Source organism: Opisthocomus hoazin, chromosome 6, assembly GCF_030867145.1.
Source record: "Opisthocomus hoazin isolate bOpiHoa1 chromosome 6, bOpiHoa1.hap1, whole genome shotgun sequence".
NCBI lineage: Eukaryota > Metazoa > Chordata > Aves > Opisthocomiformes > Opisthocomidae > Opisthocomus > Opisthocomus hoazin.
This window is the reverse complement of record NC_134419.1, coordinates 7,417,645-7,438,885: the sequence shown is the minus strand read 5'-3', so window position 1 is coordinate 7,438,885 and position 21,241 is coordinate 7,417,645. Positions and strand designations below refer to the sequence as shown.

Genomic DNA, 21,241 nt, shown 5'->3' with positions numbered 1-21,241 from the left:
ACATTTCACTATTTCCATTTCATCAACAACTTAAAAAACCATTTAAAAATAGACAATATTTAAAATATTTATACATATTAAAAAAATAAAATCTCCATTGCCTTATTCGTCCTTGAGTGCGTACATGACATCGTCCTGGCTGATATTTAGTCGCACCCGCATGTGAAGATACTTGTTACTGGACTCCACCAGCAAGAGCCTGCAGGCGCCAAGTCTTGAACAAATTGCCATAATTTCTGATATTGTCGGACTCTGTATGCCTTCAATTCTACACAATGCTACATGCTGATGATAGACCTATTAAAAAAAGAGAAAAGGACACAGGTCATGTTCACCTCCTGCTGCAGCTGAGTAGGCCAAGGTGAAAAAGAGAAGCTTCCTTCCCTCTGCATCTACGGGGGCAGGAGGAAAAACTAGTTTCAGTCCGTTCAGATGAAATGCACACATGCTGCTGTTTTAGCACAAATTGTTAGGAATTTGTCAAGGAAGAAACAATTCTGAGCTATAGTTTCCTTTTTTATACAGCCCCAAAGCAAAACAATTAGCAACCTACCTTGTCTGCAGTTTTTTTGACCATTTTATCTGTTACTACACCTCTTCTCCCCTGGACTATGTGGACTAAAGCTCATCCAGAAGATTAAGAGCTGACATACAACGAATTACACATCAGTCTGCTCAGAAGTGATATTCAGGCCCAGTGAGGAGTCAGCACGAGTCACACTGACTACAAACACGAAAGATCACAGCTGAGAAAGCCATGATACACCTTGAAGTACAGGTGAATGCACTTGTCACATCATGCAGACTACTAAATCTGTAACAGGAATCAGTCGGGGTCTGCTGCTTTTCTATTTAGAAAAAGCAGAAGAAAACCTTTTTGGTGTTAGAGGAAAACTAAAGGGAAAATGTAACAAATCAGTCTAACAAAATACTCTTTGAAGTTCAAGAACCCATCGCCCAATGTATCTGCGCAATCAATTGATGCGGATGTTCAGGAGCCCCTAACGGAAAATGCAATTAAAATGCTTACTTACAAACCCACAAAAGCAGATAAAACTGGCAGGTTATTTTAATATATAAACATTTTAATAAGTATTAACATTTAACTCCCATGCTGTGAATCATGACATGGACTCTGTGTAGAGTCTTCACAGCTCTGCCAGTGCCAAGTCTTTTATGGGTCTAGTAAAACAATGAAGGTACTATTGACACAGCTGCCTCTGTTGAGAAAGACAGTGATACACAAGTTGCAATCAACTTTCAGTTTTCCTTCTTGAACTATGTTGCCTGATATTTTCAGGTTCTCTTATTTTTCTTGTTATAAAGCACATTAGCTGGAGGCATGCAGTATTTTAAGATCAGGCAAAAAAAACCAAACAAAAATCACTTGGTGATCCCGATCACTGGTAACACTCATACCACAGCGGGTGTCTCCAATGGTGACTATTTAGCCCCATTGAGAACCAGGTGGTAGCATTCAATGAGGCTTTAAGGCTGGCCTGGACAGCCATGCCCCAATTTACCTTGCTATCATATTGTCTTCCATCAGATTTTAAGAATGAAAACCCCAAATATTTAAATATTTACACATTTGCCTGATACTTTTGACAGTGCCCTCCTCTTTCTTAAGAGAAAAAAAAAAGCCCCAAACCTCTGAAACATGAGCATACCTGTTGAACTGTTGCTTCCTCAACTCCTGCCCTGCCAAACTCGGCTAAAATTGCTTTCAGAAAGATTTGTTCATGCAATGAGGCATTCCTGAATATCAAAACAAAACAGACAAAAATCAATCTGTGAAGTTTAGAACTTATGAAACTTCAGGAACAAGTCTCGAAGGGAAATTGCTTGGAAACCACATATTTAAATGAAGGGTATTTTTCTACCCAAGAGGGGTAGTTAATGTCAACTAGCCATTATATTACAGCCTGCAACTCAAGCACTACAATACACTGCATTTCACTCCACCTCACCTCTCTTTCAGTGTATCCGAACACAACATTTCATTCTATACATGTGTTCTGCAGTGTTATGGTCAACTTACATTTGTGAATTAACATTGAGGTTTTCAGGCCCAAGTAGCACCATAAAAGCAGTACTTACATATCCAACAAAATATTGTATTAGCACCGCTTAGTCCCCCCTTCTCTGCTGAAACAGATTCTCATCCTTTTGACCAGAAATCAGTAAAGCACTTTACCAGCTACAGCTTTTGTGGACCACCGAAGGGCAACAGAATTCCTCACATGTATTCCCTCAGGAAACCTTTTGGAAGTCCTGACAGAATCTGCTTATGTTAAAGAAAGAAACCAGCTCAAATGGGAAGGTCTTGCACTCTGCTCAGACATCTGTGGCTGCATCGGAGCCAAAGACAGTGGCATAATACAAGTGGATACGTAGAGGGGAATAGCTGACTCCTGAAGACCTGGTGCCTACACTATGCACGTTTGAGTGGCCTTTCCTTCAGTCTGGCTCGAAGTCTGGGCCAGTATACTGAATAAGCAGTAGTGTTTGTAGTTGTGGGCTCCTGAGTGTATCTTCCAGATTTCATTCCAGCTAGAAGGAACTCGAATATGTGTACTTGGAAACTGCTGTTCAGGGAAGTCAACGTACAGCAAGCAGGGACAGTCAGGAAATTTCAGACGCCCCCTCATGATCTGAGCTAACCTACTAACGTGGAAATGTCCTGTATAAACTTGTACAAGTGATTTCTGTGCCTTTGTTTCCCCTGTCTTTAATTCCCATTTTGTACGTCTCTCCCCTAGCTGTGCTGCAAGGTTTGTTTCATGCTTCAAAGCACGATGCGTTGCATACGCTACCAAAGGGGGGTGAGGACAGACTGAATGTTTTGAAAAAAAATAATGCAGTGAAAGAAACACGAAAGCAAGGAAATTCCTCCGAGATGTTTTTACCTGATTGCATTTATATATGGCGATGAAAACATTTCATCTATGGCTTCTGTTACGTGGGCCATCCGGACTATTTCAGGGGTTCTCTTGTGGCTAGCAAACTCACAGATCTCAGTGGCCCTTCTGCAGATATCAAGGCAACGCCTTGCATCCCCAGACAGTGCTGCGACCTGGAAGTAAACATGAGAGGTTTGTAGCAGTATTTCTTAGAAGTTGAGAAAGAGTTTAGCAAGAATCAAAATAAAAAAAACCCCACCAAACCCAACCTGACCACAAAACAGGAGAGCAATGTTACTGTGTACTATGTTACTAGAATCGCAGATTTTAAATAACAATCTTATTGACCAAAACCAACAGAAGCAACCCTCCCACACCCCCACCCTGATCTGGTCATCACAAATTCTATAAGCACAGAAGTCAGAGGTTATAAAAAACAAATCTAGAGAATTCAATGTGAGCAGTTCAGTTCAACACCAAAAGTCTTCATAAATGTTATCAATAAAGACCATATCACAATCCATGTTCATGCAGAGAACAAAAAAAAAGGGGAAAAAAAAAAGGGGAAAAAAAAAAGGGGAAAAAAAAAAGGGGAAAAAAAAAAGGGGAAAAAAAAAAGGGGAAAAAAAAAGGGGAAAAAAAAAAGGGGAAAAAAAAGGGAAAAAAAAAAGGGAAAAAAAAAAGGAAAAAAAAAGGGGGAAAAAAAAAGGGGGAAAAAAAAGGGGGAAAAAAAAAGGGGAAAAAAAAGGGGGAAAAAAAAGGGGGAAAAAAAAGGGGAAAAAAAAAGGGGGAAAAAAAAGGGGGAAAAAAAAGGGGAAAAAAAAGGGGAAAAAAAAGGGGGAAAAAAAAGGGGGAAAAAAAAGGGGGAAAAAAAAGGGGGGAAAAAAAAGGGGGAAAAAAAAGGGGGAAAAAAAAGGGGGAAAAAAAAGGGGGAAAAAAAAGGGGAAAAAAAAGGGGGAAAAAAAAAGGGGGAAAAAAAAAGGGGGAAAAAAAAGGGGGAAAAAAAAGGGGGAAAAAAAAAGGGGAAAAAAAGGGGGAAAAAAAAGGGGGAAAAAAAAGGGGGAAAAAAAAGGGGGAAAAAAAAGGGGGAAAAAAAAGGGGGAAAAAAAAGGGGAAAAAAAAGGGGGAAAAAAAAGGGGGAAAAAAAAGGGGAAAAAAAAGGGGGAAAAAAAAGGGGGAAAAAAAAGGGGGAAAAAAAAGGGGGAAAAAAAGGGGAAAAAAAAAGGGGGAAAAAAAAGGGGGAAAAAAAAAAGGGGAAAAAAAAAGGGGGAAAAAAAAGGGGGAAAAAAAAAAGGGGAAAAAAAAAGGGGGAAAAAAAAAGGGGAAAAAAAAAGGGGGAAAAAAAAAGGGGAAAAAAAAGGGGAAAAAAAAAGGGGAAAAAAAAAGGGGAAAAAAAAAGGGAAAAAAAAAAGGGAAAAAAAAAGGGGAAAAAAAAAGGGAAAAAAAAAAGGGGAAAAAAAAAGGGAAAAAAAAAGGGAAAAAAAAAGGGAAAAAAAAAAGGGAAAAAAAAAAGGGAAAAAAAAAAGGAAAAAAAAAAGGGAAAAAAAAAGGGAAAAAAAAAGGGAAAAAAAAAAGGGAAAAAAAAAAGGGAAAAAAAAAGGGAAAAAAAAAAGGGAAAAAAAAAAGGGAAAAAAAAAGGGAAAAAAAAAAAGGGAAAAAAAAAGGGAAAAAAAAGGGAAAAAAAAAAGGAAAAAAAAAAGGGAAGAAAAAAAAAGGGAAAAAAAAAAAAAAAAAAGGAAAAAAAAAAGGGAAAAAAAGGGAAAAAAAAAGGGAAAAAAAAGGGAAAAAAAAAGAAAAAAAAAGGGAAAAAAAAAGGGAAAAAAAAAAAGGGAAAAAAAAAAGGGAAAAAAAAAGGGGAAAAAAAAAAGAAGGAAAAAAAAAGGGAAAAAAAAAAGGGAAAAAAAAAAGGGAAAAAAAAGGGAAAAAAAAAGGGAAAAAAAAGGGAAAAAAAAAGGGAAAAAAAAAGAAAAAAAGGGAAAAAAAAGGGAAAAAAAAAGGGAAAAAAAAAGGGAAAAAAAAAGGGGGTGCAGCAAAAAACTCCTTCTTTATTCCATAGTCAATAGAATACTGATTTTTAAGAGTACACTAATATTTTTTAGTAGGTCTCAGAGAAACATCTGGGATAGCAAATTTACATTTACAAGTGCCTGAAAATTTTTAGGTCTCAAATTTCTGAAACTAAATACTTCTTAAAACCCCACTTGTGGTTTACAATTTTAATAAAGCTATGAACATTCACTAGATATAGTACTAGCCTAGTTTTCCCAGCAGATACTGATAACATACAAAAGCCCTAGAATCCAGCTGCAGCCAAGAATGAGAAACTCTTTAGAAAAATCTAACTGCAAGTTATTTTTCTCGATTTTCTGAAGAAAAATCATACTAGAAAAACAGTGCAGGTTATTCAGTCTGCAAAATCATCACTACTATTCTTACAAAAAGGTGGTCCCTTCATAAAAAAACAAATGCTTATATTTACTTCTACACATATTTATGAGTACTCTTTTGTAATCCTACAGCGATGCTTAGCAGCAAAATTTTAAGTGTATACTGGTTGACAGATGTTCTAACATAATTTTAATACATTATTTTAACACATAATTGTTAACATAAGACATTAAACAATGTATGCACCTTAATTTGAGAAGCTAATCCCTAATGCATTATTTATTTTTTGTACAAATGAGTATTAAGACTGGCAACAGAACAGGTACTACTATACCAAGGCTGTAAACATCTTGAAAGAAAATTAATATGGATATTTCCACTGCCACTGGCATGCTGTTTTTTTATCCAAGATCATCCAGTGACTCACATTATGCAAAACACTGGAGAAAGCTGACATGTTATCATAATGCAGTATCACGACTCTTCTTGTCATGCCTCCAGCTCTTAGAATATACTGCTGCCTTCTCAAAGGAGGTAGAAAAAGCAAGAACACTGCTTTAGAAATGTTTCCTGCAGAAACACCCTGTATACCTTACAGAGAGCATAACATATGATCCGCTACTTGTGCCCCACTTGTCTCCAATACAGAACACGCAACCACAGAACCAGTTCTGACTACTGTTACAAAATTCTCCCCTGCTGCTCCCCCCACTCTCTACGTAGCGCAACACAGAGGACAGACATCTGTACTGCACTTACCTTTCTGGAAACTAGCTGAATTGCGTCCTCTTCAAATGCCTTTGTGCCGGTCAGTCTGGATGAAATAATCTGCTGCAACTGTTTGTAGGTGTAGGGCTGAAAGGACATTCTGGTGAGGCCCTACAGTAAATAATACAATACAGTGAGAAGCGTTTGTAGTGCTTGAAAACTCTCAACTGCTCAAGCACAGCCTGCACAGTTAGTTTTATTTTCTTGGGTAGAAGCAATCTTTCACATCCTTCCCCTCCAAGTGATATGCTTTAATCAATTCTTTCACTTCATATCTGTGGAATAAACGTGCAAATCCACAACACTGTGACTAAGTGAGGACCACTGGTTGGACCTCCCCACTGAAAAAGGCCTGAGGAGCAAGTGCTGCTTCTATTAGAATTCCAATTTCACTTACAAAACTTGTAAACAAATTGGAGCCACCTAATACAAAAATCTTTTGATTATAACTGTTTACACTTTTTTTTTTAATACAGTAACAGCAGAAGCTATGGAAAAAATATTCACCTCTCCTTTAGCAAATCTGTACATATGTATACAGTCATACTACTGACTTCACATTAGCAATCAGCCAAGAAATAAAAATCCTCTTCTGGCACAAGCTAATAAAAACTGCTTTCAGGTGAGAAGGACAATTTATGTTACAGATGGTGCACTGCCTTTTATATTCTACAGGAGGCCCGAGTTTTGCATTTCTTATGCAAAAGTCTTCTTTCTTGTGACTATATGGACTCAGCTGATCTGCCAGTTTAGCGGGTGGGGGAAAAATTCACACACTGTGGGACTATTTTTGAGTCACAGAAGGATGGAGGCACAGAGTGCTATTTTTGCAAATCACTTTTCAGAGCAGTGATGAAGAGATGACCTAAGAAAATGTATTCAACACAGGTGTAGATGTGTAGAGTGCATCCAACATTCTGTTCAAAGTTATCCAACAAAGAAAATCTGCCAGCTGATGATGGCAAACAGAGAAGTAACTAGGTGCCTGGAATGAAAGGGAAAGAGGAAGGGAAACCAGCAGAGAATTCTGAACTCTAGAGTAAGCAGCTTAACCATGAAGCATGACATTTGATTATTCAGATCTTAATATGTTTAAAGAGACATCTGCATTCTTAATTCATTCTTAGAAGAACATAGTGTACTCACACAGCATAACATCTGATTAGCAAGCTGGCTCCTAAAATTACTTTTCTGTGATTGATGTGTTCATTATCGGCCCACTGGAGAGGGACTTATAAAAGCTTTGTTTAGGCTCTGACGTAACCAGTCCTACCTTTCTCCTGGATTGCTTTTGATTGAATACAGTATTTAATCTGTTCTCATTTTACAGCATAGCAACAAAACTGCAAGGACATACCAGTCTGCTAGCTACTCTGTTCATCATTATTCTCTCTGGCAAGTCCATGGTGTTAGCAATGGCCAAGATGATTAACTTGGAGTGCTTTTGAGTTGGCCAGTCAAATAAATTGTACATCACATTCTGCTTCCGGGTCCACAGAAGATCAAGCTGCAGCAATAGAAAGAGAAGAATTAGACTGAAAAAGAATGGGTTTGTATTTACAATACCCGACTGGGGTTTGAGAGACCTAGCTCTGCCACGGAAGACTTCTTACGTGATTCTGAACACGCTGTCTGTTGCGTTTCCTTTATCCATCTAGTAACAGAACTGCATTTTCTGAATTAGGGCTCTAATCTCTTTTGGAAAAGCACAGTCCTACTAGATGACTGAACAGTATTAATCACAGTAGAGTGATGAAACAGCTGGAGTTTTTAAGCACTACCGCGACAATACCACTACTACACCTAACAAGATTAAAAGACCCTCCATGTGAGAACTTGAATTAGTTTACAGCAAAACAGAAAGTGTGCATTTGTTTATTATTGAACATAACACATTCAAGGAGTTTCAAAACTAAGTATGACTTAGTTTTCTTACTGGAAAAGCAGGAGCTTCCAGACAAAATACAGCTGAATTCTATGGTATTTAGGACTTCACAGAACAACTCATTCCATGACTTGGACCAAAACAAAACATAAAACCAATGTGAAATCCAAGGCAGAGAACAATATGGCAACAGGATACTTGCCCATTTCAATTCAGTTTCTTAGTAAGGCTTAAAAGGAACTGTTTGTGTGTTTTCTCTCCTAACTCTATTCCTTTTAGATCACATATGATCTACTCTAAGGATGCCTTTTCCCATCCCCCAGAAAAACTAATTTTTTACAATACTTCAAGGAAAGAGAATGAAGGATTCTTTGTCTCACCTCATCCACTATCAGCACTGTGGTCTTCCTCTTTGGTCCAGGTGTATGGAACAGTTCTGCCAACAGTGCTGCAGCATGAGTTGCTGTCACCTTCTGACCCGTCAGTACCTGGACAAGGATTAAACAATGTTGCAGGTTAATCACATCAAAACCCTGCAAATAAGAAGTTTAACTCCTATTCGGTTTTAACTTTTCTCTAACCATCAACACCAAGCATCTGGATGCTTTTTCCCCAGAGAGCAGGGGGAGTACAAAAAAGTAGCTCTTAAGACACTCAGGTCTACCAGAAACTGTTCATAAAAGAATACATAGCTGAAAGAAAGGGAAAAATGAGAATTTCCTGAAATTTGTTTTAATTAGAGATTCATTAAAAAATCCTGAACCCAGTCTTAGGAGGACTCTAAACCTAGCATACCTCAAGGGTGTCTCTGAACACAAAACGCCTACTGAAAACTTAAGTCAGCTGACAAGAATAGCCTGACTACAGTAATCTTGGTCTCCCATTAAAATATTAATGAATCGGCAGCAGGATCTAGAACTAAATAATTACAGAATCACAGAATGGCAGGGGTTGGAAGCGACCTCTGTGGGTCATCTAGTCCAACCCCCCTGCCAAAGCAGGGTCACCTACAGTAGGTTGTAGAGGACCTTGTCCAGGCGGGTCTTGAATATCTCCAGAGAAGGAGACTCCACAACCTCCCTGGGCAGCCTGTTCCAGTGCTCCGTCACCCTCAGAGGGAAGAAGTTCTTCCTCATGTTCAGATGGAGCTTCCTCTGCTTCAGTTTGTGCCCATTGCCCCTTGTCCTGTCACTGGGCACCACTGAAAAGAGTTTGGCCCTATCCTCCTGACACCCACCCTTAAGATATTTGTAAGCATTTGTAAGGTCCCCTCGCAGCCTTCTCTTCTTCAGGCTGAACAAGCCCAGCTCCCTCAGCCTCTCCTCATAGGACAGATGCTCCAGTCCCCTCATCATCCTTGTAGCCCTCTGCTGGACTCTCTCCAGTAGCTCCTCATCTTTCTTGAACTGGGGAGCCCAGAACTGGACACAGTACTCCAGATGGGGCCTCATCAGGGCTGAGTAGAGGGGAAGGAGAACCTCCCTCGACCTGCTGGCCACACTCCTCTTGATGCATCCCAGAATGCCATTGGTCTTCTTGGCAGCCAGGAAACACTGCTGGCTCATGGTTAACCTGTCATCCACTAGGACACCCAGGTCCCTCTCCGCAGAGCTGCTCTGCAGCAGGTCCGCCCCAAGCCTGTACTGATGCATGGGGTTGTTCCTCCCCAGGTGCAGGACCCTGCATTTGCCCTTGTTGAACCTCATCAGGTTCCTCTCTGCCCAACTCTCCAGCCTGTCCAGGTCACGCTGAATGGCAGCACAGCCTGCTGGTGTATCCACCACTCCTCCCAGTTTGGTGTCATCAGCAAACTTGCTGAGGGTACACTCCAACTCTTCATCCAGGTCGTTGATGAAGAAGTTGAACAAGACTGGGCCCAGTACTGACCCCTAAAGGACACCACTAGTTACCGGCCTCCAACTAGACTCAGTGCTGCTGATGACAACCCTCTGAGTTCTGCCATTCAGCCAGTTCTCAATCCACCTCACCGACCACTCATCCGGCCCATACTATGTGGCAAAACAGATGAGCTGACTGTATATAACCCGTTCCTTTGCAGGTCCAAAGATATACAGAAATTAAAGTATGACATTTCAAAATTACACTATATATGCTGAATCAATTATCCAATGTAGTTCAGAGTCAGCCATACAGCAAAATGGAGACTGCATTTGAAAGTTGTATTTGTTCTCCAGAATCCCTTAAAAGCTGACCTGAGATTCTGTAATTCCCCAAAAAAGCGGAGCATAACAATAATGTATAATCTATACTTGTTTCATGTTTCCAAGTCAGTCAGGACAGTCTGAATCAATCATAGAAAGCAGCTGGATCCGAGGATCCCGATTCTACAGCTCTGGAACTGGGCATCCAATACACCAGCGTTCAGTTTGCAGTGGTGGAACTGGCACGCTTCTTGTACCCAGGTGTTTAACCTTATCACTTTTATCTGTCAGGCCTTCCTGTCCCTGTTTCCTTCTTTATAAACTTTCCTATGACAGTGAGGTAACTGCAGTAGTGTACACTCCAGAATTTGCTTCAGAGTCATGCAAAGAAACATCAGCAAACTGGAGCTCAAGATCGACCCACAGCAAGAGATGCAGCAATCAGAAAAGTAGCAGCAGCCTAGCTAGGGTACTCGGATAACAGCTGAGGCAGAAGGAACCCAAGAAATAAGTTGTTCATTTGACTACATGCTCCCCTCAAGGATACTCAACTGGGCTAGCTTAAAGAGTTCCGGGCCCACAGTGGGCAACAAGTTTTACTTCCAAAGGCCTATTCTTTATTAATTTTAAAGACATATGCTGACGGGGATAGGAACAAAGAGTGTTAAAATACACTAACATTACCATGAGATAAGGTAATAGTCATGAAGCATTTCACTATGCTAAAGAAACAGTGACCTGGCTACTACAAATTCCTCAGCAAGACACAGTCTACGCTGGTTCGAGGAAAGGATGCAAATATGCAAGTTTATCTCCCAACTATGAGGACAGGGATATTGGAACAACGTATGCCATTAACTGCTCAGATAGAAGATGTTAAACTTCAATAAATGGGACAGAAATTTATAAGAAAAGGGACTAAATGCTTCAGGAAACCATCATTTCATTTCCAGGTCACTGGCTTAAAGACAGCCTAGACTGACAAAGGTCTTGAGCTGTTACTGTCTAACACCCGTTGGGTGACGTTAATCCAGTCCTCAGAAGGTTAATTCACACCCACATAAATGCAAGCGCAGCCAGTAGTCCCAGATGAGATGCTGCAGACTAGCTTGTGGAAATCTGGAATACAGTATTGTTCACAGAGACAGTCCCTCTTTAGCTGGATTGCTGTGATGACAGACCAATTAGGACCCTTCTAGTAATCATTCCACCACTACACTGACTTCCAGAGTTCTCACGTCTGTAACTTTCTAAACATACATGTGCAGAAAGAGTTATAGAAAGGGAAAAAATAAAAATAATCTGGTTTAGATTTTTTTTTTTTTTTTTAAACCTGAGTGGCTGTAGGAAACCAGGCTATTTCCTAGCCACTGCCCTTACCCAGCTGAAAGCAAAGTAGTTCAAGAAGCTGGTGATGGCCTTAAGTTAATTATTTTTTAACCAGCTCTAAGATAAAAGCATACTGTCTCTCAGAGGGACTACTTGGAAGTATTGATATGTTAAGTGCCTTGAATAGCGTAACACATTGAAGTTTTGATGGTAAAGCACAGTATCTCATCTTCTTTCAAACTAGAGCCATTGAAGAGGCTTTACTTACCTCTAGTATCTGCACGTAAGCTTGGTGAGGGTCAGTCAGCTTCATGCCGTTGATCTCTACAAACTGGAAGGATGGTAGGTCATCATTTTCTGCAGCTTGCTGAAGGCACCGAATTACTTCATGAACAGTTGCAGTTTTACCTGTTCCAGGCACTCCAGAAATGTACATGCACCTACAAAAGGAAAAAACCCCACCTTTTCAGCAGCCTGCGCAAAATGGTAACACTCTTGGGATTAATGAGCCTGAATTCCTGGGCTCTGAGACCAGCCTCAAATACTACTCCTCTGTCACTTCAGGCAATTCCTTATATTTCAGTTACTTTATTTGCAAACTGGGACACATAACACATCGGAGGATCGTGAGGACTTTTATTACTACTAAAGCAATTAACAACCTAACATACATTATAAATGTAATTTACCTCTTTTTTTTTTTTTAAAAAAAAAAGGTTTCCCAGATATCTAAAATTCACTAGTTATATTTTGGTCTTTAATTTGAACCTGTACAATAAAGGAGCCCACATTATTTCGATGCACAATCTTTCTTAAGGAAGAAAAATACCAGGAAAATTCAACTAGGAACTTCAATTCAGCCAAGTGATGATAACTTTTTAAAGAAAACTAGTTTTGATTGTCTGACTGCTGTTATGCCATAGGTAGATGTGATCTTGGTTACAGTCTCACCACCAAACTCACCCTCCTGTACCATCAATAAGTTTGCTTTCCACAAAGTTATAGATATCCTGGAATTCTTCCTCACGACAAGGCAGACAGTCTGGGACAGCAGAAACGTGCAGCCTTTTGATTAAAAAAGAAAAGAAAATTGAAACAGGAGGTGCAAGGCTTGCATTTTTGCAGTTCTACATGAATGACCTACTGAGGGAAACAAAATAGCCAGGGCTCCACCTTTCACAGTTGTACTTTTTCAAATCTTTTACATACTTAAGTGTGAACACCAATGTCAAGTATCCCAAAAGAAATAGCCTAGTCTTTCTGTATGTGCTTTTAAGTTTTAAGAGGGCTGAACAGTCATCTTCATAAACAAATAGCATGAATATGCAGCAATAAAGATCTAGCTGTTTTAATTCACAAAAAAATGTTTAAGTCAATGTAGAGGTAGGATAGAACAGGGGAGACCACTTATAGGAAACTTAGAAAAACTAAAATTCAATTTGAAAGATACAGTCAGTCCTGAACGCATCTTTTGTCCACTTCAAAGATCTACAACAATACCTGTGAAGCTTTTTCACACACCAGGACGAGACAGATCTTGTACCTTTAAAATCTAAAGCTAGTAAGAAAGGATCTTTGTTTTTCTTATTTTGCACAGAATAAAGACAGATACCTAATTCTGAAGAACTTGGCATCGACTGGTTATAATAATATGAATTTGTAAAAGCAGTATTGTAAATACTACTAGTATTTGTAAATCTAGTATTGTACTGCAAATTCACAAACGCTCTTCTGGTATCAAACACCATGTATTTTTAACAAATTTATTCAATATGGTAAAGATGACATTTCCCTATTTCAGCATAGCCTACTGCTATGTATACCTGACACACGAAAAAGATTATTTCCTTCCCTGCGCACACTTACCTTAATCTGGCTTCTTCTAGTACACTGGCCGGTTTCTGTGCTGCATGGTTGCGTCTGGGAATTTCAGGAGTTGCATTCCGGGGTGTCTTAGGTGTTCCTGGTAAAGGCTACAAAGAAAAGTTACAACCTCAAACAGATTTTCTACATACAGCAACGTCTACTGGAGACTGACATTCCATACAAGTTTCACAAACACCACTTACGCACAAAGACTACCCGGTGATGCCCGAGTACAAGATGAACAGGGAAACAGCATTTACAAAAGGAATTACCAAACAAGCCTCATGGTCTTTGCTTCCTAAGGGAAAAAAGAAACTGGAAGGGAGGTGGTGACAGTGACAACTACATCTTTTAACTGTCTGAAGAATTTTTGAAGTGTTTATGCCTTTCTGAAGTGCTGTGTTACAAAGCGATCTGCTTCTTAAGAAACAGCAAGTAACTAGAAACCGACCTATCTGAATTTCATTGTCCAAACAAAAAAAACCACACGATATCTTAATTATTCTTTTATGTTGTGCTTACAAGCTCTAGTTATACTAGGTTTTCTGCATTAGACATTTCATAAACACAGAGCAAAAACTAGCTGTTAACAATATGTACCTGGCTATAGTGCTGAATAAAGTCTGCATGAGTCAGGCCTAAGATGCACGCAGCCTGGTATCCCATCTCCATCAGCAGCCACGACACTAAGAGAAACTGCTGGCCACACTCTTTGGTGCTGCCATTAACGCTGCAGAGCATCCCGTTTGCGCTGGTAACCATCTGCACACTGGTAAGCTTTCAGGAATCAGGACACCTCTACTGCCAATCATGCAGTTGGTCTTACGGCTTTCTGCTACGTATGTAGCCTGCACTCAACAAAGACTATACAGAAATAGAACTAAAATGTCTCAGTGAGCAGCTTACAATAAAAGTAAAAATGTTGGCCATAAATGGACTCATCAGTTTGTTCCACTCCAGCCCAATCCAATATTTTCCTTGTTTAGGCTAGAGTTTTCTGATCAACATTCACAAACACAAGTGTTTTATACATTTGCATAACTTGTATCAAAGATCATATGAATCAAGACTTATTTCACTAAAAGCTAAGGGGTTCAGACACTTCAGTACACACGCATCAAGCATTCAAATAATTGGCTCAGAAATAATAAAACCATCTCTTCTATATGGAACCTTACAGTTTTCTTCAGGGTCTTAGCAGGAGTGTGAACTGAAGACTTCCTTGAAGATTTTGGGGTGCTGAATATTCTGCTTCGTTTAGTTTTCTTTTCCGGTGTACAGAGCACATCACTCTCTACTTCCTCACTACTTGAAGAGTAAGAGCTGTCTGAGCTAGACAGAAAATCCTCTTCCTGGTTCAACTGTAGTGAATTTAATATGCTACGAGAAACAAATTACATGAGTTTTAAGAAAATATATACAACTCTACACACTACAGAGTATCATTTGTACATTTTCAGCTTCTTCTGTAGTCATCATAATCAGCAAGCCAACATATTTTCCACTCGAGCAGTTAACTTTCCATGGCTATTTAACAGACACATTTAAAAGGAAGTAATTTTTCTGATGAACACCATGAGTCGGCTTTATGTTTCTGAGCATAAGAAAATTTTTACTCACACTGCAGTTAAGCTGTGCTTCTAGAGCCGTCTGAATTTCAATATCAAGCTATACAAATTCTCAAGGCTTCAAGCTATCAATAGCAATCTGAGTAAGATATCATGGACGTAAAAGTTTACCTGATTTGCTCTGCAATGCGAGCGCTTGTTTTCTGTGCGCATGTTCTACGAGAACGAGGGGTCAATACAGGGCTCTGACTACCCAGTTCCTGATGCCCAATTAAACTGTAAAGAAAGAATACAAAGCTATTTGTATTTCCTCTTTGCATCACACTTGTAAAGATGGAGAGAAGGCCTTTCAAACTTCAAGCTTAATTGTTATGGCTGTCAATCCAGTATGAATTCTTGTTCACAGCTATTAACAGATTAGCTATGTCATGGATAGCACAGCACAATTTTCCCCCCTCTTCCACCCTCTCTTCAATAGATCTTTGACAAGAAAGCCACAAAATATTTACTATAGTTCATTCATGGTCTGTACTGTAAGGATTCTTACAGTAACGTGTAAGTGTTTCTATAAACCAGCTGAGGAAAGCTGCTAAGTCTAAAGAGACAGACACCTCGAGTCCACATGAGCCAGAGCTGCCAGGTGACCTGTGATGCTGCGGCAACAGTGACTGCACTAGCATTAGTTCAGAATAAATGTGTCTGAGACCCTACCAACACTACATCGCTTTGCCTCCTGAGGCACCCTCAGCTGGCAACAGCAGTTATTTCACAGACTGACACTGACTGACAGCTGCTGCATGAGAACAGCTTTCCCTCACTTCTCCAGTTAGACCCATATACGCTGGCGAAAAGCACTGAACAGATGCTGACACAGTTGAATTAGCAGCCAAATTATGTGGCAAATATAACATTGGTAAACTGCAGGGACAGGGGCTCAGAATAGTAGGGGGGTTTTGTTGTTGTTTTGGGTTTCTGTGGGTTTTTTTGGTTTGTTTTTTTTTCCTTTTTTAAGAGAAAAACTAATACAATTTTCTTTGGGCATCTCTTTGATCTGCCCTTTGGAGCAGATTTTTCTATCTGTGTTTTGAGATTCCTTGGTTGTCTTCTTGGGCACTTCATCCCGACCACTGAAACACTTTACTGTTAATACAGCTTTCCTTTTAGTTCACAGGACATAAAATCAAGATGAATTACTTTAATTATTTGTAGACAGTTCTCACAATTTTTTTAGATCTATAAATACCACTGAAATGCTATTACCTTATTAATGAAAAGTAAATTTTTTTTGCTCTACAATAAGTGTCAAAAATGGGGTGCAGATACACCAAGCGTTGCACCCACATCTTTACTCTTTGAAAGGAGGAAAGGAGGAACGTGACTGGTTTTTGGCTTCTTACACTTTCTACCAGTCTTATCCATTCTCCTCCTGCCCCAGCTTAACGCCATTTTTAAAGGCTATGTGAAGATATATTTAAACAATTAAGCTTTTTGAGTCCTGATTTCTATTCTACATAAAAATTAGCATGAAAGTATACATACAATTATCACGAGAACTCTCATGAGGCTAATCGCATCCCTTTCTATAGTTCAGCGTATCTCAATAGTTGTCATAAGCTCGGCACATCTGAGCCTGTATGACAGTCATATAATGACTGCAGGGAAATGGATTTTTATCCGTACTGATGAGTACAAACCATAACGATCAATATGGCTTCAATTCCCTTTCATATCATCCTACCATTCCCATTTCCAAACTTGTCTGTTCTTGCAACCACAAACTGCTTTTGCCCATCTTTAAAGCCAATTCCACTTATGATCTCCACAATTTTTCATTCACCTCCAAGTAACACACTTTTTAGAGCTTCACCACAGTGCACTTTTAACTATTTAGACTATTCCCCTCTCAGTGATCTCAACAGGCAAAACAAGGTTCACACGGAGACTTCACCTGCTTTTCTCTCCAGAAGTCTTTCGTAAGTGTGCTTGAAAAGAACTACATACAAATAAAAACCCATATGAAAATAATTATCAAAAGGCTATCACTTACGATATAATGTCATCTTTTGTATTAAGATCCTTGGTTTTCTCACTGGAGTCTTTGACCTTATTATAGGGGGATAATTGTACTGTATCGCTAAACTTCTGCCAGTCCTCTGCAGTATCAAACATGGACTTTGACTTCTCATTAGCGCAAGGCATTTTTGGTGGCGAGCCTAAAATGCCAGTGAATTTCACTTTTCTTTTAGTAGCTGATGGTTCTAACAGTGCTATAGCATCACAGTCATCATCCAGAAGTTCCAACACTTCACATCCCAGGAGCCTGCCTCTAGGAGATCTTGTGGGACCTAGGAATTAAGAGCAAAATGAACTTCTGTCAGGCTTTAATATGGCTGGTTTGGTTAACTTTCAGAAGACATGGTACAACTGGCTCCCTGGCTGTAATCTAATTGAAAGTAGATGGCATTACACTCCAGAAACAAGGAACTGAATCACCAGAAGGCATACACTTCCTCCACAAAAGATGACTAAACAGAACAGACTTTTTCATTTTTCTAACCCACCTCTATTACTTACAACATTACTCAGGCTCCAGTTTGAAAATATGGCATGTTACACAGGATCAAATGTGCTTATTCAGTCAGCCCAATGTAAACACTCCAGCATACCATTAGTCAGAAGATAATGAAAGTGAGACATTCTGAGGTCAAGTTAGGCTGATTGGTAGAATTTCAGCCACCAAGCACTTTAATTTAGACTTACCAGTTACAACTAAAGCATTTGCAACTGCAGTTGGATATAAGCAGTACAGTTGCTTGAAATAACAGATGTAAGACAAACAACTGATACACCCAAAAAGCTTGGGCTAACCCCAAAGCCTGAATAAGGCAGCCAAAAATACTGATGTTGAATATTACCATTGTTTGAACTACCCAAAATGAAGAGGCACAAAACAGATGACGTTCAAAACTACCGAATGACTGAATAGTGCCATATACATACTGTTTAACTGCAACTTCTTCCTCGCTGTTGGAGTTTTCATGCCACTAGCCACTCTTTGTGAATGTCGCTCCTTAGCCAGGGAGGACTTAGAAGCAGAATGTTTTGATTCTATTTCCAACTCAGCATTTTTTGGTTTTGTAGCACTCCAAACAACACTCTCTCTCTCCTTTTTCAGGGGGGAAATGATGTCCAAAGGAATGAATGAGTTTGTAGAGTTTCGGATGCCATCTCCTTTCTTATTAGCTTCTTTCAGCTTTGAGAATGTGTCAGGGGACAAAGCCTTAAAGCACTTCCCATCCCAAGACTGTTTTACATAGAAAGTTTGTTTCTTGTTTAATGGAATAGGTAGTTCTTCCCCCAGATGCAGAGGTATTACCTGCAAAACCAGAAAACACCAAAACACATACACCTTAACATTTACTGTTAATTTAATATTCAATTATTTTCTACTCGCAGAGCTTATGACTGGAATTCATGCAATCCTTCATTATACAGGGCAACACCTTCCACCTACATTGACAGTAGCATAAGTTGATTGCACAGCAGGACACCCATTCACATTACTTCTTTCCACACAAATCTCTAAATGACCTGGCTGCCAACAACCAAAGTCATTTCAAGATGGAGGAAAGACAGACTATCAACAGTTATCAACTATCCTATGTTAACTGCATTAACAAATACACATTTGGCTTGGGAGGGAATAAGATGCACTGTTCTATTAGCTTTTCATATTGCTTCTTTCTTTCTTCCCTCTATGTATAAAGGGGCTGCATTACATACCATGACACTTTTAATAATGGTCTCCACAGCTATATCTGTGTCATAGCCAGGAATTTGATCAAAAAACACCTCTTGGGGAGAAATCTCTCTTTTAAGCAGTTTCCGTTTATTCTGAGGTATCTCTGTAATATGCGAGAACCACTGCACAACTGCATGTTTCTGCTGAGCACCTGTAACGATGGAAAAAAGTCAGTGAACATTAACAATGTTATTGCATAACAAATAGTTATCACCAGACTTCAATGACTTTAGCTGAAATGCCATCAAGGTCAGAAACCCTCCCTGGACACAGGTGAGAAAGCATCTGGTAAAAATTCCCATTTTCTAAGCTAAATTAAAATGTTTGAGTTGAGACTTTCAAGGACAAAGGTAACACCTACACAGCATCTCAATCACAAAACGCCTGCAGACCAGCTGATCCACCAGTTCACTGTCACAAATGAAGAGGTTCCTTATTTGCATAAATATGATCTAATCGGACCCCACTAACTGAAAACAGTGACATAAAAGGAGAATTGAGAAGTTTCAGAACAGTATTTATAATTTCAATGTTATTTTAGAGGTAAACTAGAAACATATTTATTAACTGCCTAACAACGCAGAGAATGGTGCTGTTGAAACATCTAGAAGAAGATCTGAATAAACTCTATTCAAACTCTCAGTGTGGAGAGTTAAAAGAAACATTTGAAACGTATTACAATTGAATATTGAGTTCCTCTCTACATTTTTAGGTGTTCATCTTTGAATGAAAACCAAAGCCACATATCTTTAACAAAGTTGTCGAAAATATAGAACAAAAGGAAAATCTTGTTCTCAAGGAAGCTTCACGGGTTTTATTCCATCATGAAAAGAATATCCAGTTATATCACAATAAATCTGCATTAGTAAATAAGTAGGCTGGAGTGGTATGTATTTTAAAAGAGTAAAGATTAAAAAATTATTACGCTGGTGCAAAACAAACAACAAAAGTCGGTCAAAGAAATCAGAAATAGCTAATGAGTAGTTTCCAATTTGGACTCAGACAGTGTTTTTGTATCACTCACCTTCCATGATTTATCTTTTAGTATCTACCTTTATCTATAAACAAGGAATTCTACAAGGGACAGAAGTACTGAGCCCCATTTATTCAGCCTTGTATCTTATTGCTAAATTCCCTGATGTCTAATAAGATGCAGGTTCCAAGGCTGCAGTGTTCTTGTTCCATTTGGATTCTCCAACCTCTAATTAAAGGATGAGCTCACACTACCATCCTCAAGGACCTTTTCTTTAAAATTAGACAACTAAGCAAAAAGGCTGTAAAAATTTAATGTCTTTAAACTCTCTGCTGATCTATCAAATTTAGTTGAAAATAGCCACCGGCCCCAAATATTTGGGGAGCACATGAACACAGAAGCAGTGACTACCTAAGCCTAATTTCCTTAATAAATCAGGCCAGTGATATGAGGTTATGGGCTAAATACATCCCCATGAAACAGGTATCTTTAAAATGTTTTAAGATGTCTCAGATAGTAGGCAAATTTTTATTTCTCTTACCATCTTCATATAAATCCAGGAGTTGTGCCACAAAAGGTTGATCTGCATTCTCCCCTTCTACTAAAACAAATTCGCCAAGTTGAATACAGTTTTCTGTTCTGCTTCTTTCTGATTTAATCAGGATTCCCCTAGAAAGTGATAAGTGCATTCCGATTAACAGAATTTAATATTCTTTATAATTCACATATCATTAAATCTTATCGCCTGCCAATCTTACAGATAAAAGCCTATAATTGAGTTTCCTGATTAAAAGCTTTCACATATATTTCAAATGGACAGTTAACACTTATCCGCAGATTGAATAAATAGTTTTGTTTATACAATTCATAATTCAAGAGTTTTGCAACAACATTTTTGTTCTATAAATACGGTGTGGTGACACAGTGCTCAAAACCACTACTCCTTACTGGCTGCCGCGTTAAATGATGACAGAAAGCTAAAGAAACCTTCACTGATTACAAAATAAAGCCAGAAATAAATGTTATTTACTTGTACTGCAAAGTCCTCAGCTTCCTGTCCGAGCTCATCGGCTTTCCATACCAGGAGTAGATAACCCTGCTCTGCTGTCGAGTGTTCATGACTCCCAAGGAAAAGCTAAAACAAATAAACCAGCGATTTTTCGATTATTATTTAAAAAGAAAAGCAGGGCGAGGCTGCAGGCGACCCACCGAGACGCCACCGACCCTCCCGGCGCGCAGGGCCTGAGGGGGAGCACCCCGCCGCCCCTCCTGAGGGAGGAAGAGGGAACGGGCCCTCCGCTCCCCTTCCCGACGCCCAGCGCTGGCGAACGCACCGGACCCCGTCACCGCCCGCCTCGCTCGCTCGCAGGGGAGGCCAGCGGCTATCTAACCCCTGTGGAGGCCCCCCCGCACCCCGGCGCTCACTCGGACTCGGCAGCGGCCATGCGGCCGAGGCCGCCGCGAACCAAGCGGGGCTCGGGGAGAACGCCGCGCCATGCTGCTCCCCCCTCACCCAGCCCAGCCCAGCCCAGCGGCTTAGCGGGGAGCCCGCTCCCGGCTCTCAGGCGAGGCCACAGCGTCGGCCGGGTCGGACACG

At 39.7% G+C, this 21,241-nt stretch overlaps 1 protein-coding gene across 1 annotated transcript; it reads right to left on the bottom strand.

Annotated features, from left to right (window-relative positions):
* Positions 1–102: 102 nt before the first annotated feature.
* On the bottom strand, positions 103–20,802 carry ORC1 (origin recognition complex subunit 1). The gene is made up of 16 exons (XM_075424048.1): positions 20,675–20,802; positions 20,186–20,313; positions 18,653–18,822; positions 17,870–18,245; positions 16,917–17,214; positions 15,041–15,145; positions 14,480–14,681; positions 13,302–13,408; positions 12,399–12,500; positions 11,704–11,875; positions 8,325–8,432; positions 7,417–7,566; positions 6,051–6,170; positions 2,910–3,076; positions 1,671–1,758; positions 103–297 (listed from the first exon to the last, which is right to left on the bottom strand). The coding sequence occupies exons 1-16, from the start codon at positions 20,761–20,763 to the stop codon at positions 103–105; spliced, it is 2,577 nt and encodes an 858-aa protein (XP_075280163.1). The 5' UTR covers positions 20,764–20,802.
* Between the last annotated feature and the right edge of the window lie 439 nt (positions 20,803–21,241).